The sequence below is a fragment of the Narcine bancroftii genome, chromosome 4 (genome assembly GCF_036971445.1).
Source record: "Narcine bancroftii isolate sNarBan1 chromosome 4, sNarBan1.hap1, whole genome shotgun sequence".
Classification (NCBI taxonomy): domain Eukaryota; kingdom Metazoa; phylum Chordata; class Chondrichthyes; order Torpediniformes; family Narcinidae; genus Narcine; species Narcine bancroftii.
The window spans coordinates 253,081,419-253,098,097 of NC_091472.1; the positions used below are offsets into that span (position 1 = coordinate 253,081,419).

General features: G+C 38.0%; 1 protein-coding gene and 1 long non-coding RNA gene across 3 annotated transcripts in view; one reads left to right on the forward strand and one right to left on the reverse strand.

The window, feature by feature from the left end:
- LOC138761871 (uncharacterized) overlaps positions 1–6,759 on the forward strand; it is a 53,115-nt gene extending 46,356 nt beyond the window's left edge. The window contains exon 4 of one of the 2 annotated variants that reach the window (XR_011356554.1): positions 5,570–6,759. This is a non-coding gene — a long non-coding RNA (uncharacterized lncRNA). Of the gene's footprint in view, positions 1–1,025; positions 1,466–5,569 lie in introns of those variants that run through there. The other variant, XR_011356556.1, reaches the window with a different exon arrangement.
- Positions 4,327–16,679, reverse strand: part of zc3h15 (zinc finger CCCH-type containing 15) — a 34,923-nt gene continuing 22,570 nt past the window's right edge. Inside the window, exons 4-10 of the mRNA XM_069934773.1 lie at positions 14,849–15,001; positions 10,598–10,683; positions 9,951–10,130; positions 8,991–9,137; positions 8,797–8,895; positions 8,568–8,721; positions 4,327–7,290 (exon numbers count right to left, since the gene is read on the reverse strand). Of these exons, the coding sequence (XP_069790874.1) occupies positions 7,118–7,290; positions 8,568–8,721; positions 8,797–8,895; positions 8,991–9,137; positions 9,951–10,130; positions 10,598–10,683; positions 14,849–15,001 (992 nt within the window). The 3' untranslated portion in view covers positions 4,327–7,117. The remainder of the gene's footprint in view (positions 7,291–8,567; positions 8,722–8,796; positions 8,896–8,990; positions 9,138–9,950; positions 10,131–10,597; positions 10,684–14,848; positions 15,002–16,679) is intronic.

The window sequence follows — 16,679 nt, forward strand, 5'->3', positions numbered from 1 at the left end:
GCAATTCTCTGAACTATTGTAGGTTCTTGGTTTTCCAGTAGAGCTTTTATTCGAGTTAATTTTCCAAACAAAAAATGGCTTGGTTTGCATTGAAAATTTGTTCCCCAACTCTCTATACTTCAGAAGGCTGCAAGGATGTTGTTGACAATTGGAAGGTCTGTCAGACCATTTCTGAGGGGAGTTTACTGTTAACTCGTTGCAAAGAGCCATAAAAAAGGTTGCAGATTTCTTTGCTGAGTGGAACGCATCAATAATGCATTTTTTAAAATAACTACAAGTACACGATCCTTTATCGAGACATCTAAAATCTGGAAAGCTTCAAAATCCAGCAAGTGGGGAAAGAGGCGGCAGCGGGAGTCGGGCGGGCGGGCAGAAGACCAGCAGGGAGAATCTGGTAGCACACGTTGGGTGGGCGAGAGACTGGCAGCGCATCGGGCAAGTGAGGGGGAGACAGCAGGGCGACTGGAAGGGGTGGGGGTGGAGACGGCAATGCTGAACAGAGCTCATCTCTTTTCGATTCAGTCCTTTCAGTACTGTGCTCGGATTTGACGGTGCCTCAGGATTACTAAACCCTGACAACCATAATGTCCTTGTAGACAAGTTCAGGCTGTTCATTATTTCAAATCTGCCAAATAATTCAGTGGAGCAAGTTAAAGTTGCCATTGACTACTCCGAGAAATGTAACTTTGTTTACCACCTTCTTGGTGAATAGGAATGGAGCAGTATTTTATAGAGAATATATATGGACAAAATACCAACTGAAGGCTTGCAGTCATTACCTTGACAGAATCTCACCCTGAAACAAGCACAATCAGCCTTTTGTTTTGTACTCGACCTGGTACATCATATGCCAGCTGGTGCTCAGTACCATGTGACTGTAGCAGCTGAGTTGCTTTAACTCTCAATGGTCTCTGTAATTCCCTAGTAGCTCAAGGCAGAGGATTAGCAGCAGTCACTCAGCCTTTCCAAAATGGCAAATTGATGTTTCTTGCATCTTTTCAATTTAACCATTTAATTACCTCCAGGCTATTGAAAGAGAACGACTTAATGGCTTTTTGATGAAATTTCCTCTTCCACCACCACCCCCAGCCGCACATCAGCATTGAAAGCAAGATGGTAAGCCATTCTGCTGTGATCTAATCTGATGAAGACATCATTGTGACCATCAAACAATGTGCCTTCTCACTGGAGCAAAATAAGCAGGCTTCTTTTAACGTTTCCATGTCCTAGTTTTTACATGTAACCTTTGTATAATCACTGAAGGGTCATTCAAATTCCTCAGGGCTTGCATTTGGCAGTTTACAGATTGAACTTTTGGAAAAATGCAAAATGGCATTTGTAAATGTAATTATTTTAATTACAACAGTTGATCAATAATGATTTTTTTTTTAAAAAGAGGACCGCTTTCAATGGTTAATTACCAAGGTAAACATTGGTAAGCCACAACACAGGTCCTCCCTCCTCACTTCATGTCAAGTTTGATCTCATTAAGGTTAGAGGCACAATATTTTCTCACCTCGGGAGAGCTAGTTCAATTTTTTTTTAAAACATAGCATTTCCCAAGAGGAGAGCCAGTAACAATGATCCAGTCTAGTCCAGATTGGATGTTTTCTTTAATCACTGGTCTGTGGCAAATTCAGTAAAAGTGGGAAAAAAAACAATTAAAACTCAGCCAACAATTTTCAGACACTGGGGAATCTAAATTGAAATCACGAACCAATAATTTATTGTAATACTTTGTAACAGCTGTTCTCAAAGGGGACTATACAGCCCCCAGTGGGGGGGGGGGGGGGTGTCATGGTTTGAAATCCTTAATAAGAGGGGCCTCAAGATGAATGGGAGGGGAGGAAAGAAAGACATGGAAATTGAATGGATTGAACATTTTTGGGGGAGGGGGGGGAGAAAGAAGACTTTGCTGCTGAGTTTTGCTCTAGTTACCAACACAAGATTTGTTTTCCCCCCAAGGTTGTCTCCAATGAGGGTTATCTTTCTATAGGGTGCCCCAGAGTAAGTAGCAGGTACAATAGTAATATTTAGGCAGGTAAATGAATAGAAAAGGAGGAAATGGGCCAAATGTAAACAAATGGAACTAGCTTAAGTAAACAACTTGGACAAAAGGGCCTGATTCTGTGCTGTAAACCCATAATGCTTTCAGAAATTCTGTAATCCCACAACAAGCAACTCCTCCCCAAAGCCTTTATTTTACAAACCAGATGTGCAAGGATTGTGATGGAATGTTCAACATGTGCTTGGTCGAGTACGGTACCAACAGAAGAAATTTGAACCACACTGACATTGATCAGCACCTCATTCTCCAACCTAAATAATCCCTCCCTCCTTCGCTACCACACATCTGAAGAACATCCTATACAAGATGTACTTCAATTGCCTTTTGAACATAGGATCTCCACCACCTGGAAAGAGAAGTGCAGCCCAAGTCGCACATCACCATGACTGCAAAATACATTACCGATCCTTCATTGTTGAAGTTGCATCATCATACAAGCTGGCAGCTTACTACCATGTTTAGGCCAATTATCAGGATCATTCAAGTTTTTTCTACAACTAGTTTCATTTGTGACTACAAAATTTACTTCTATTATTTCCTTCAAATTACTTTTATCACATCTAAGAGAACAATTAAGCATTCCACTGTAACCTAAAATACTACTGCATTTGGGCAGAACAATTTTAGTAATTTCCTTGTGATATTGAATGACCTCATTTTAAAACTCAATATCCCCTAATATCGTAGCACAAAGTAGGTGCCACTTCTAGAAAGGAGATAAAATACATAAATAACATCAGTTCCCTTATACTGAATTGACTGTCAGAAGCCTAATAATTCTTCACCGTAAATCAGATGGTCACAGGAGAACATGGGTTTCATAACAAAAAAAATGTTAAAGATGTTTGTATTTGTTTTTGCTTTCTGTACAACCATTATCCAGAGAATTCTGGTGTGCATCCCGACTTAAGAATCAGTATTCACTCTTCCATCCACATCTCAGGTTACTACAAAATAAAATTCAGATCATTGTACTGCTCTGCTTGTATTATATGTGAAACAGGGCATGTAATTCACAAGAAATGTTCACATCAATAAAAAAAATCTCAAAATGTTTTTGTAATTCATGACAAAAGCTAACCAAAAGAACTTAAAATTTCCATAAAACTGAAGTTTGAACATTTTGGAGTATCCCTGTAAAGCTCTGACCAATTTATTTTTACAGGGCAAAATTTATTTTTACTAGCTTGTGTTAATTGCAGAATATTATTTTGTCACTAGAAGCACTTCTCAAAGTTTGGCTGGGAATTTAAATTATTGGTGAATTACTTCATGTAATAATTTATTGATGCAAAGTAATAAATAGTAGAAACTTATTTCATTTGGGTAAGAAAATATTCCTTCATATGCAAAAGTTCAGTTTTAGTTATTAAGTCAAAGCATTGGGACTGCTGGATCATGCAGTAGGCTACCAGAAACCTGTTATTTCTCAGGAATGCCTGTTTAACATCAAGGATGACATTCAGATGACAGTCAAGAATTTAAGATGAGATGATTACAGCATGATTCAAGTGCGCTGGTATGCAGAGCTGGAGAGTTTTTAGCTTTAAGGGACATATGGTCGCATTGGAATGTTTTCATACCCAGGCTGAGTTCCTTTCGATGTGTCTTTAAAAAGCCTTTGGGAGAAATAAAAGCTCAAAGATACACCACTTCCAGAAAGGCAGAGTTCTGAAGTCTTTACATCCTAAAAGTTTAAAACTTGTAATAAGCCATTGGTTACACCTGTGACAATAATAATCACCAAATTGCCAGGTTCGAGTGCTCCACTCCTACTTCCTGATCTTAATACAGACCCTAATGTCAGCAATAGAGAAATTAACTAATGCAGGAAGATAGAAACATCACATTTCTGGAAACAAGATTCAATTCCAAAATGCCATTGCTGATCAACTTAATGACATTTATCAGAATCCTTCAAATAATCCACAGGTTTTAAGATGTTCCACATCAATTGTAAAATACATAATCAAATGTTGTGCAACAACTTCATGCTGCTAATGGTAGACATTATTAAAGGATAATCCACCAGGAAATTGTATATCAAAATTCCTGGTTATGAAGTTGTGCCAAATGATTTTTGATCTTTTTACTCTGAAGTCTTCTGAACCTCTGAACAGTTTACTTTGTCAATAAGTTAATTTTATATGGAACACAATTTTGTTTCAGATGAGCTTTTCATTGCACTAGGCAAAATTATCAAATTGCAGAATGAATACCATTTAAGGTCATGCAGCTCTTCAGTTATTTTTTTTTTAATCGTTGCACACGACTGAACATTATCGGGATATACTTACAAGAGAACGGGGAAGAAGATAGCTCGGGGAGCCTAAAGCCAGAGATCGTGGAAATATCAGAACCTGCCCTCTCAAGAATGAAATCAGAAAGCTAGAAATTTGGAATGTGTCAACAATTCCAACTTGTCACCAGATCACCTGCTAAGTTTAAATATCAGACTGAAAGATTTTTGATAATCAAGGATATCATAAAAATGGACACAAGGTAGGTATATGGTTATGAGGTTATAGAACATTCACAATTTCAATGAATGGTTCTGCTTATTTCTGAGCACTACTAAAGCTCCCAGTAAATAAGAAAGTCACCTCGCATCCAGAGGAAGGAGAGAGCAGCAGGGATTACAGAGGGGTAGCATATAAAATACTTCCTTGAGTTTACTGCACAAACATTCTGGAGCAACTCAGCATACCTCTCATTGCTACCCCTAAAATGAACTCTGCTGACTGAGACTAGTAGGCCTGAACAGTGGTGGCAACCATCTGAAAACAAATTTGCTCTTCAATCATGCCAATTTTTGTGCTTTGAACTGATTTTCTCCTGGAGAGTTGAGTGGAAGACTATCATATATGAACCTTTTGTAGATAGAGTAGCCGCTCCTCACACTAATACATCAAGGTCATTGGACAATGAGCAGGGACCAAGCTGACTAGGGTTTGGGTACTGCTGAAACTCACACCTTACCCACGCTACTTTTCCTTAGTCCCACCCCACCTGCATATCACTTTGAATCACTGGCTCCTTGTTCCCATTTCTGCACCTGTCCTCATCAACCATCTTCCTCTGAGCTTTTCCTCCTCAACTTTTTCTTCACAATTCCATTCTTTCCTATCCAGACCATGGACTCCTTCACTCCATTCACTGCCACCCACTGACAACTGCTATTCACCCTCCTTGGGGTCATTTCCCAATTGCTCATCAACCCGATTCCACCAGCCCCCTGGGGCTTGACAATTCATGCAAGCTACAGGTTCTTCATCCTCTGGACTTGAATGAATGGGAGGCAAGGGGGGTGGTGAAAGCCTTTTATAATTACTACAAGTATCCAAACTTAGAACAAATGTTTTAGTTATTACAAGTTGACATTGAAAGGTAACATTTGCAAAGGGAAATGGGTTGCAAAGGCATTTAATAATGACATTTAATAAATAACCAGAAGCCGCACACAAAAAAATTACACTGGAAATTTATACTTTGCCTTTTCAGATGTTCTGCATTTAACTGCTTGGGGCCATTACCCATGATCGCTGCTAAAATTCCTGAAGAACTTCTTGCAGTACCACGGCCTCACATTGTCATCAAGATACAGAGGTGGGCTGAACTACTCTCATGTACAAAATTGCTGTGAAACCACTTCAGCGATTTCTCACATCTCTGAAAGGCCATGACATTTAGAACATTCAAAAGCTAACCTGGAGAACATGATTTCTTTGGATTGTACTTGTGCAAACAAATGACAATGAACATAACTTGACAATATTCTGTAAATATTTACAACACTATTGCAAACAATATTACACCTGGTCTCCCTCAAAGCTGTATGTTTTGAAGCAGAAGATTGTTAGAACTCAGCCAGCAAGTTTGGAATTCTGCATTTGTGCCAGAGTCCTCAACAATGTTAGTATGCACAAAAAGTAAACTCAGGAAGTTTTGAGGAAATGCTGGCAAAAATCTTATCTTTTGTTTCGTTTGCAAAAAAAATAATTGCAACAAAAAGTTGGTCCTCCAGAAAAATTAAATTAATTGGCCTCAAAAAGATGATCCCCATCTATTTTGGTTTCATAAATAAGAGGCAAATATGCAGTATCACAGAAACCCATAGCACAATTTTCAAAATTCTGAATATCATTGTAAAAGGAACATTTCTATTTCAAACAAAACCAGAACTTTAGTCCACAAGCTACATTTTGATGACTGCTTGACAAGTGCTAGAAGTTGCATATTAGCACAATGTCAACTGTTTAAACAAAGATTTATGAAATACATTTTAGATGTACATTAGAAAATCTTGTAGTTATAAAATTTGTAAACAAATTTAAATACAGATGCAGAGCAGTCAGTTTTTTCAAATACACTTTATTTACAACCAGCACAGAATGTCTGGTGAGGAAAATTTAAAATATTAGACACTTGCATCATTCATTTCAAGCTGTTCAAATTCAACACTGCCAATTTTAGATTCTGTGACTTGATGAATTTGTAAACTATGGGTTTGGCAGTGGTGCTTGATACATTGTAATGTAGCAATTGGCATTACAATAGCCTTTATCAACACTGTTTTTTCTCCATGTAACAATTTATAGAATAATTTAATCAGAATGGTTAACTTTGTTTTTCTTTCCTCTCATATTCTATGTTCAGCTGATTCTCCATCTTTTTTGCCCAAAATAATAAATTCAAGCCTACAATTTAAAAGGAATATTGTTATTGTTCTTCAAGTGGATCACATTTGAATTAATTAAATGTGTGCAGCTCAACAGAGCAAGGTGAGGCTGACTATTCTAGTTGATCATGTCATCGAACCTCTGTACACTCAAATTTTAGCCAATTTAGAAAGATAGATTTCCACGACTGGTGGTCTCAAGGGCAACATTACAACCATGGCAAAGGCAAATATATACCAGGTTTCAAAAGCAGCACAGGAGAAGTCTATGGGGTCAAATATTAAATAAACATCTGACTGATTTCTTTAACATGAAGTCTTTAAAATTTGAATCTCCAAGTCTATAGTTAACATGCTCATATCCATGTTCCTTAATCTTCCAGCTCCAAGTCTTCTAACTCATCTTCTAGCTCATCAAGATCTTCACCAGTAAAAAGATTTTCATCTACCGGAACACCATCAATATGGCCATCTGCTAATTCTCCATCCAGTTTACCATCTTTTTCATGATCAACTCCACCTGAGGCTTCATCTAATTTATTTTCTGCAATAAATGAAAATGTATCATTTTCTCCAAATAAGTAGAATATTTCCATGAAAAATTATAAAACCAAATCTAAAACTTCAGATTGTATCTACAAAGGAATGGAGATATCCAAACATTTATCAAATTTGTGATAATACACATCAACAGGGAGGATATGCTGATAAACTTTAATATTTGGGCATTTGCCATCTTTTCAATTAATGCTTCGTTAGATAATAATTACTTTGAGGCAATGTACTATAATGGATTTAATTTAAGCTTCTCTACTTTTTCCCCCCCCCACTTTATATACATTTTCTGGCAAATTCAATAGATCTTCGTCACAAAAGAGGGAAAAACTCAAAAAAGAAAAAAATGGAGATAATTTGATCAGATCCAGTCAAAGTCCACATTTTCTGTAAGAGTGCACACATGACATCATATACAAACCTGAGAGGTTTTTTTTGACATTGACCTTTGAGTTTGAAAGAACCGGTTATTCTTTTAAGATGAGGACAGCGTGGTTAAGAGTAGCGCTAAGTCCCAGCAACCTGGGTTTGAACCCAGCACTGTGAGGCATTGGTATGTTCTCCCCGTAACCCATGTGGGTTTTCTTTGGGCACGCATTCTCCAAAAAAATTACAGGGTTTGTAGGTTAATTTGGGTGGCACGGACTCGTAGGGCCTGTTACGGTGCTGTATCTCAAATTTGCATAAAAATTTAATAATGAAATAAACCATTAATTAATATCAGATGGTAACCACATGGCAAGCAGAGAACCAAGAATTTTTTGGCTCTCAAGCAACAGAAAAGGCTGCAGATGCTGGGATTTGAGACAAAAAAAAATTGCAGGAGGAATTCAGCAACCGAGAAGAATGGAAGTTTTGAATAGTTTCATCCCAAAGCACCTGACTATTCCTTTCCCTCCAATGATGTTCAACCTCGGGTTCATCCAGCAGATTGTTTTTGGTCTTTTGGATCATCAACATGGCCTTTTCAACTGATGTATACATTACTGAAACAGGTCCAGAATGTAAAATGTTTAGGACACATGTAATACAAGAGTTGAATTCGTGTCACACACAGAAATGAGCATCCTAATGGGCAACAGGGTGACCAAGTTAAGGAATTAAATATCCCAAAATTCTATTCTGAGAGGAGACAGGCAAAATGGAAGAGAACACAGAACAGCCATCTTATTAAAGACATGATCAATGAGAGGGAAGTAGAAGTTTGGCTCAGATCCAGTTTGATCACCTGGATTTCAAAAGAAACATCTGATTGAATCCACTCACCATCTGTTTCATTTGACATTTCTTTGGGTAAACTTGCAGAGTGTGTTTCTCCTTTCCGGTCAAACCCAGTTGAAACTGTAATGCCAGTCTGATCTATTTCTATTGGCACAAATCGGGAAACATCAATGTCATTGATTTGAGCTGCCTCTTCAACCTGGAAATGAGGAGAGTAAGTCAGAGACCTAATATGACAGGAAAGGTGCAAAAGGCATTGTGCAGTGACAGTTACCTCTTCATTTTGTTCCTGAGGATAATGGGCATCATCTGCTTCATCATCATCAGCATTGATCAATTCAGGTCGGAATTCGAAGACTTCACGCCCACTCACCTAGAGACGAAGAATCGTTTCACAAACAAGTTCGTTTGAATAAGTAGTAAACAGGATCAATTCAGTAGGTGATGAAATCAGCAAACTATACATACACCAAAGGCTTTGCCAGCATTGAAATCTGCTTTCCTCTTTTCTAGATCTTGCAGAGATTTTTCAATTTTCTCACGTCTTTTCCTTTTCTTCCATTCCAGGAAGGTTTCAAGAGTAATTCTAGTTACTTCTGGACCTAAAGCTGCTCTCTTAAAATTTAAAGACAACATCTTACTTTTATTGTTAAAGTTTTTTTTTAAATTATATGATAGCTTCAATTGAATAGTACAACTTGAATAATTATCTTGAACGACTACAACGTACAGAAAGTTGTGCAGTTAAGGAATCAAAATATGAAAACCGTTCAAAACTAATACAATCAAATCTCGTTAGAACGTGGTAGTTGGGGTCCAAGATTTCATACCGCGTTACAACCGAGTCGCAGAACAGATACATATATGTCGTGATTCTGGAAGCAGGAAAACAGAATACTGTGACTTAAGCCCTAGAATAAGACCTTTAATCTCCACATATTAACATACACATCTTGTAAATGAGTCATAAGAGCCCATTTTTGAGTTTGTGGCTGTTAGCCACAGTTAGCCTGATATCCGAAAATCAATGTTTAGGGTCTACCGACACCAGCGCTATAAGCAATTCCGCAGATTAACAAATCCCATTGCACTGAGGTTTCACTGTATTTGGTTGAAGCCCTTTGATAGATCAGCAAAGGAAAAAAAAATTACTTTGTATGACATATATACCCATTAGATATTTTAATATCTAGCGTCACCATGTGGAGAGGACATGTACAGCAAACACTGCTTGGAACAGAACAAATTCAAAATTTGAAGCCCACGTTAATTGCGAGATATCCTTTGTTACAATAACTTTTCAGCCTATTCCAGATACATAACTGATTCAATGAGAATGTGAAAAACTCTTTTCCAAAATCTTATGAAATGTCGTTGTTCTAAAAACAATTCTTCATTCATGAGATTAATTAACAAAATGATCTCTACCTCCTTTTCTATCAAATCTTCTAATGAAATCTCCTCTTTTACTTCTTTTTTCTGGTTTTTCTTTAAAACAAAGCCTGGTGGCAAGGCGTGACGATACATACAGCTGTCTCCTCCTCCAGGACAGATCCAGAACCAGCCGTACTTGTTGTTTTCTATGGCTTCAAGAAAATGTTTGCATACCTAGTCCAGGAATAAGAGGCTCAATCACACACTTCTGTACAATTTATTTCACTGCTGTGATTCCAATAAATTAAATTTTAATCATAACATGAATTAAAACATACTTTTTATTAAATATGAACTAGTTCTGCTCATTGGAATGAAATGGTTGCAAATATAGTCAGTGGAAAAGAAACAGATTAAAAAAATGTTATTCATGTTTATGAGAGGAACTCACCATTATGTTTTGGCACATAACTGGGAAATTTGTTAAATTCATTTTTTTCCCCAAGCTCATGCTTCTTGCATCTTATGAAAAAACAATTGAGACTCATTATCCTCAATACCTTGCAAGAATTGATGGAGGTGCCAATATTTGCAGCCCTAGCCATTCTTGAAGCATTAAGTGGGTTTATGTCTTTACCTGCCCTTAAATCACATAAGCATGAATGTACAAAGTTCAGTCTTTGCTGTTAAAGTTTACTTACTATTGAGGTTTTCTTGTGTTCTGCATCGCCATGTTTTTTTTGGACTACTTCTTCCAGTTTCTTCACATCCCAATTATCCATTGTATCTAAAGAAAAAATATTTTTTTCACTGACTAACACCAAAGTATCCTAAATTGTTTAGACTAAAAATAGAAAAATCTTATTTTAAACGTTCAAGGCAATGGTATGTTCTGCACCAAACCTGGTTCAGCAAGTGCACGTCATTGGCAGGGACCAGCAGTACTGGTTCCAGGTTTGATGTGGCGCAAACTATTAACTCTCTGCCCCCTTACCTATTGGCCATAGATCTCTCTCCAGCCTGGAGATTTTGCTCTTAATCTCAACAGCCGTTGAGCTTGATGATACAAATCTCCAGTTCCATGCAGTTGTTATGGACCATGGACAGTTTTATTTCTGACCAGGGACAGTTATTGACTGGGGAGCGGGAGAAAGGAGTGTGCACTCTGTGAAGCTCTACAGCAGCGAGCTGGGAGAGTGAACAGATGTGTGGAGCACAAGAACTGCGTGCTGAAGCTGGTGGGCTCACAGAGCATGCCCGCTGCTGTTTACCCCTTCCTCCAATCAGAAGTGCCAAAGACAAGTGCTGTGGCAGTTAAACTGTCCAGTGCACTGAGGAACCAACTGTCAGTATGTTCACCCTCCAGCTAAACGGCAGAAGGCTGAGCTGCTCTCTTCGCGGGTGCACAGTTCTGACAGCAGATTTTACACTGATTCCCAGTGTGTACGATCTGTGCTTCTCCAGTCCCCTTTCGAGAAGAGAACTGTGTGACAAAAGTCACGGTATAACCCAAGGCAGGGTTTTGGCAGAGAAGACTTTGTGTGACAGAGGGTCACCTGGTGCAACCCCAAAGAGGGCTTTAGAGGTGGAGACTTCATGCTAGTGACTAGGAGGTCACTGTGAGAAACTCCCTTGTGAGAAAACCACAAAACTAAGGAAAGTCTCCTGAATTCACCTGCCAAGGTCATAAGTCTGCTCAGTGACAAGTCATCTCTCTCCACTTTCAATTCAGACCTGTGCACAACTGAACTAAGTCATTAAAGCCTGGAGACCAGATTCTGTGGACTGTTCTTTTGACAGACTTACTTGATGAGACTGACTTGAGCTTTTATTTTGGGAGTTTATTTTGGGGCATTTGCCCCCCCACCCCCCCACCCCACATACACACAATAAATATCCATTGTTAGTATATAGTTACCATAAAGGCTTATGTTTGGGTGTTGAGTTTATTGAGATTATTATATAATTGACAATTGTTAATAAATTTTGAGTTAAACTTAACCCATCTTTCAATTGCTGCTGGTGAGGTGTAACACAGTCAAATAAAGGAGAGATACCAAAACCAACTTCCATTACACGCAGTTGCATGATCTGGATGATATATTAACATAAGGAGAAGCTACTTCTTGTCACCAAGACTATGCTAGCTATAGTTCATACAAATCCCATATCTCAGTCCTAAGAACTTCTTTTAGTGCCCCCCCCCCCCCCCCCTGTAATGGAGGATTAAAACCATGTACCCAGATGCTTTTTGCTTATGTGGAACTGACGACACTGGGTCCACACGCAGGTCACCTTACTTTCAGAACTAGCCAATGTAATTAAACTCAGCCATGGGGACTTATCTGAAAATACACTTTGAAATGGAATTCCACCGTGAGGCCCAGGGAAAGCAGTTGTCAAATACGACACTCTGAAATTGACGTATTGGTCACAACCTGTCTTGCTCAAGAAGTTTTAATGAGTCCTTGTATCTACGAGATAAACCAGGCTATCATAGCATCCTGCTCCATAATAATTAATCTTCTAAATTGTAGAATAGTATGCTCAGCTTTGATTTTGACTGACAAATGTTAGAGGGAGTGGGTGCATGATTAATTGTTTTTGGGGTATAAAAGTCTGTGGTCCTGCTGCTGAAGTTTAGACTCTCCGAGGGGTGGGAACACCCCTTATCAAGAAGGAAGAACAGCCAGAGTCCGAGCAACGTCCCGGTCGGGGGAGGTGGAGAAGCTGCTACCAGAGCCCTGACAACCTACTACAAGTGTGCAGTTGTTGCCTCGCTTCGGCAGTTGGGACCAGTCCAAGCGTTGATAAGTATAGTTGGGAAGGGCTTGCATATTGTAGTGTGAAATCAGCTTTTGAATTAGTAATAAACATTTGTATAAACTGAACTGCTCTCGGTGTGTGTGTCTATTTTCTTTCGGTAGCTCAAACACTGTGACCAATCTAAAATGAACAAAATGAGAGGTATAAGTTTACCCAAGACACCCCCCTACTTTCAAAATTGCATAGGTTACTCACACCATACTCAGCTGCACAATGATGACATCAACATTTTTTTTAATGAACACAAAAATCTGCAGATGGTGTATGATGTAATACTGAAAAGTGATGGAGAAGCTCAGCAGGTCACACAGCATCCATAGGAAGCAAAAGGCAATCAATGTTTTGGGACAGAGCCTTCACTGGGAATGTGGAAAAAACACTAGATGCCCAAGTAAAAACATTTTTGTTGTGAGTGTGCTGGCAGAGTGCTAGAATGTGCACCAGGTTCCCACCCCAGTTGAACCCAGTGCTAGCAGATACCAGTTTTAAACTACAGAATACACATTTGTGGATGGTCAGACTTGAAGCTTAACTATGCTACATGAATCAGCCATCTGCAGGGCAGTACAACCATGTGTATTTACTTATGATCTCTCGAATCCAGAAGTGTTCATTGGAAAAAAGTGAATGGTACGTGAAATGTAATCAGTAGAATCAAATGGGAGAAAACAACCAAATACAACAAATGTTAACGGGCTGTCGAAATCCCCAAGACCAAATGCTTTGCCTCCATATGATGGTATCATTCTAGCTTAAATTAAAAAAAGAAATTTAGAAAATGTTGTCACTGCTGTTTTTGCTGTACAACAGAAAAGGTTTTGGAATTGGGCCCCACAGAAATATCACTTGTGAATATTTCCATGACACAGAAGCATTCCATGTTGTCCATCAAATCTATGCCCACCCAAAGAGCAATCATCTTCCCATAATAATTTTCCCTGTTAACCTACCAATATTCCCTCATTCCCATTGCTAACTTACAATCATCGACACACCAAGGGCAACTTGGATTGGCTAATTAAATGTACCAATTTACACATTTTTGTGATGTGGTTACTGAGAGAGGCAAACATAGACAGCATCCCATGCCAGGAATGAAATGGAGTTGGTTGAACTGTGAGGTGGCAGTTGTAAAGTACTGCACCACTGTACTGCTTAATAATTCTTTATGCTAGTCAGTCAATAAGCAAGGCGGCACAAAAGATTTAAAATTTAAAATAAAGAGAAAATGTCAGAAATACCTATGGATAGATGTTAAAATTCTCAAAGATACGCTACACTTCAAATCACCAATGCCTGAAGAGGGCGCACAAAATCAGTGAACCGGTGCGGACTCGAAAGGCCAACGTGGCCTGTTTCCGCTCTGTAAATGGTTATATCGTTATGGTTAACACTCATCAGATCAGGAGGTATTTATAAGGGAAAAGAGAATTATAATTTTAGGTTGGAAACAAGAAAGTGCAGATATTGGAAATCCAGCAATTTCTAGCTAACATTTTAGGTTTATGAGCTTTGATTGGAATTGTTTTAATACTTGTCATCAAAGGCGACTGTTTACAAATTGCCAGATGCCGTCAGAAATTAGGATTGTTCTCCAATGGCGAATTCAAAAGCTATATAAATATTACAATACACCTTTATCAGCATTATTAGATTAAATAGATTAGTGGGAACAATCTTGATGTTCAAAAGACATTTGCACATAGAATAGGCAGGCCTTAGAAGGACATGGGGCGAATGCAGGCAAATGGGAGTAGCCCTGGAGAACTTGGTCGGCATGACGAGTTGGGCCAAAGGTCTGTCCCTTCTGTATGGCCAAGACTCTACAACAGTTAAAATACATTTACAACATGACAAGCAAGCCTCATGTGGAAACAAAAAAACATATTTGCAAAGACCTTGCAAGACCTAGAGAAGTGGATACACGTGTATCAGTAATATTTGGCCCATAAATGTATTCCTGAAATTTATGAAATTCTAAACATAATGTCAAACAAGATACAAAGAGGAATCGAGATTCAATTAAAAAAAATACTGTAATTATTTAAGATAAATGATGTATGCTTTTTGTTTTCAAAATGTGTTGATTCTAAATAAAATATTTTAAAAATGTTCTGTCAACTTACCCTTTTCAAGCTCTTCATCTCTGGCATCTACATATATACTGCGCTTTTCACTCTTTCTTTCAAGAGTCAGGTCATGTGAAAACTTGCATTTGTCACCTTTGGTACATTGACCTTGTTTGAAAAATGCACAGACCACAGATTTGGGATCTGCTCCTGGAAAAAATAAATTAACTTCTTGTCATAACTTTTAATCTCAATTGGCATTTAAAAACATGTTATGCCCATTAAATAAATGTTGGCACAATATTAAAAATGTCACTGGGGATTTAAGATAAATATTTAAAAAGAGATGCAGCTATAACAAATTTATTTCCACTTTACAGCAGAATAATTAAAAAAAACTCAAAGTTTGGCTATTATAGCTTAGAGAAGCTGTTAGTTGAGGGTGGTTAGGGAACGTAAAAGCGAAACATTAATGTGGCCACTATCATGGGGTCCGGAAGTAAAATACCTCTATGTTATATTAAATTCTGATTACCCCGAAAGTGGATTATCTGAAATTCTCAGTTATCCAAAAAAATTTGGACCTGGAAGTAATATCTGTTTGGCTCCAATTTTTTTTCCCAAATAATTGAGGATTTCAGAAAAATAAGAAATCCTCAGTTATCTGAATTTTATTCCCCCAGTGCTGAAATGATGTCAAAGATTGAAAAATTCTTGAAATTTTGGAAAAAAACTGAGAGGAATTTTGAGTTTTTGGTGTAGGATTATCTTATTTTGTTTAGGTTGCTTTTTGATGAGAATTAAACATTATTTTATGCTTTAAAAGCCTTCTCTTTTTGTTTATTGTTGCTTAAACACTGTTACAAGTGATTTGCTGTTGCTATTGGGCTGTTTTTAAAAAAAGTGACCAGTTATCCAAAAATACCATTTATCCGAAATAGGCCCAGACCCGACCATTTCTCAATGGATGAACAGTTTGTACGAGTTCACTAGAAACAAGGGATTAAATTTTAAACCAACCCATGGGCGGTTTCATCATTGCTATTCCCAGGAAATCAAGGTGGTATGCAAAATGACCTCCAAGAAGGAAGGTTCATCGTAGAAGAATGCAAATGTTATAATAAATTCTTTATTCTCGTGCATGAGTTTATTCTAAATAGATTTTTCCCACTGTGGATGTACTCAACAACCACTATTTAACATCCAACAATTTACTATGGCAGGAATTAGTACAACAGAGAATTTAGACAAACTAAAAGTTTCAGGTTCAAATGAAAACATTTTGGACAGCCATTAAAATTCTTTTCCCTCTCTCATCATTCTCAGTTTCTGATTCCCTTCATAATGCCTTATTTTACAAAAAGATTTGTTCAAGATTGGCAATGATTGTCGTACAGGTACACGATCCTTTATCCGGACATCTAAAATCAGGAAAGCTCCAAAATCCGGTAAGAAGAAGCGGCTGGTGCTTGGGGAGGCGGCCGGACGACTGGAAGGGGGTGGATACGGCAGCACAATTCGGGTGTGCTTTCCAAAATCTGGAAAAATCCAAAATTCGGAACACACTGTCCCCCAAGAGTTCTGGATAATGGATTGTGTACCTTTAATTACTATTTAGCTAAATGTATAACTTTCAACTGCTTAATTTCAGAAACAAATAACCCAAGTTGTCGACTTACAACATTCTCAGGAATTGTACACAAATAAATAAGTACCAAAAAATACAAATATTCTGTGCACACATTCAAAACTAAATACTGATGAGTAGAATTACAAGTCTCCATTATGATGATAGGTAATTTCAAGAGTCCTCATGGGGCTAGACAGGGTGAATGCAAGGACAATACCACAATTTCAAAATATGGGTTCGGCCATTCAGGACTCAATC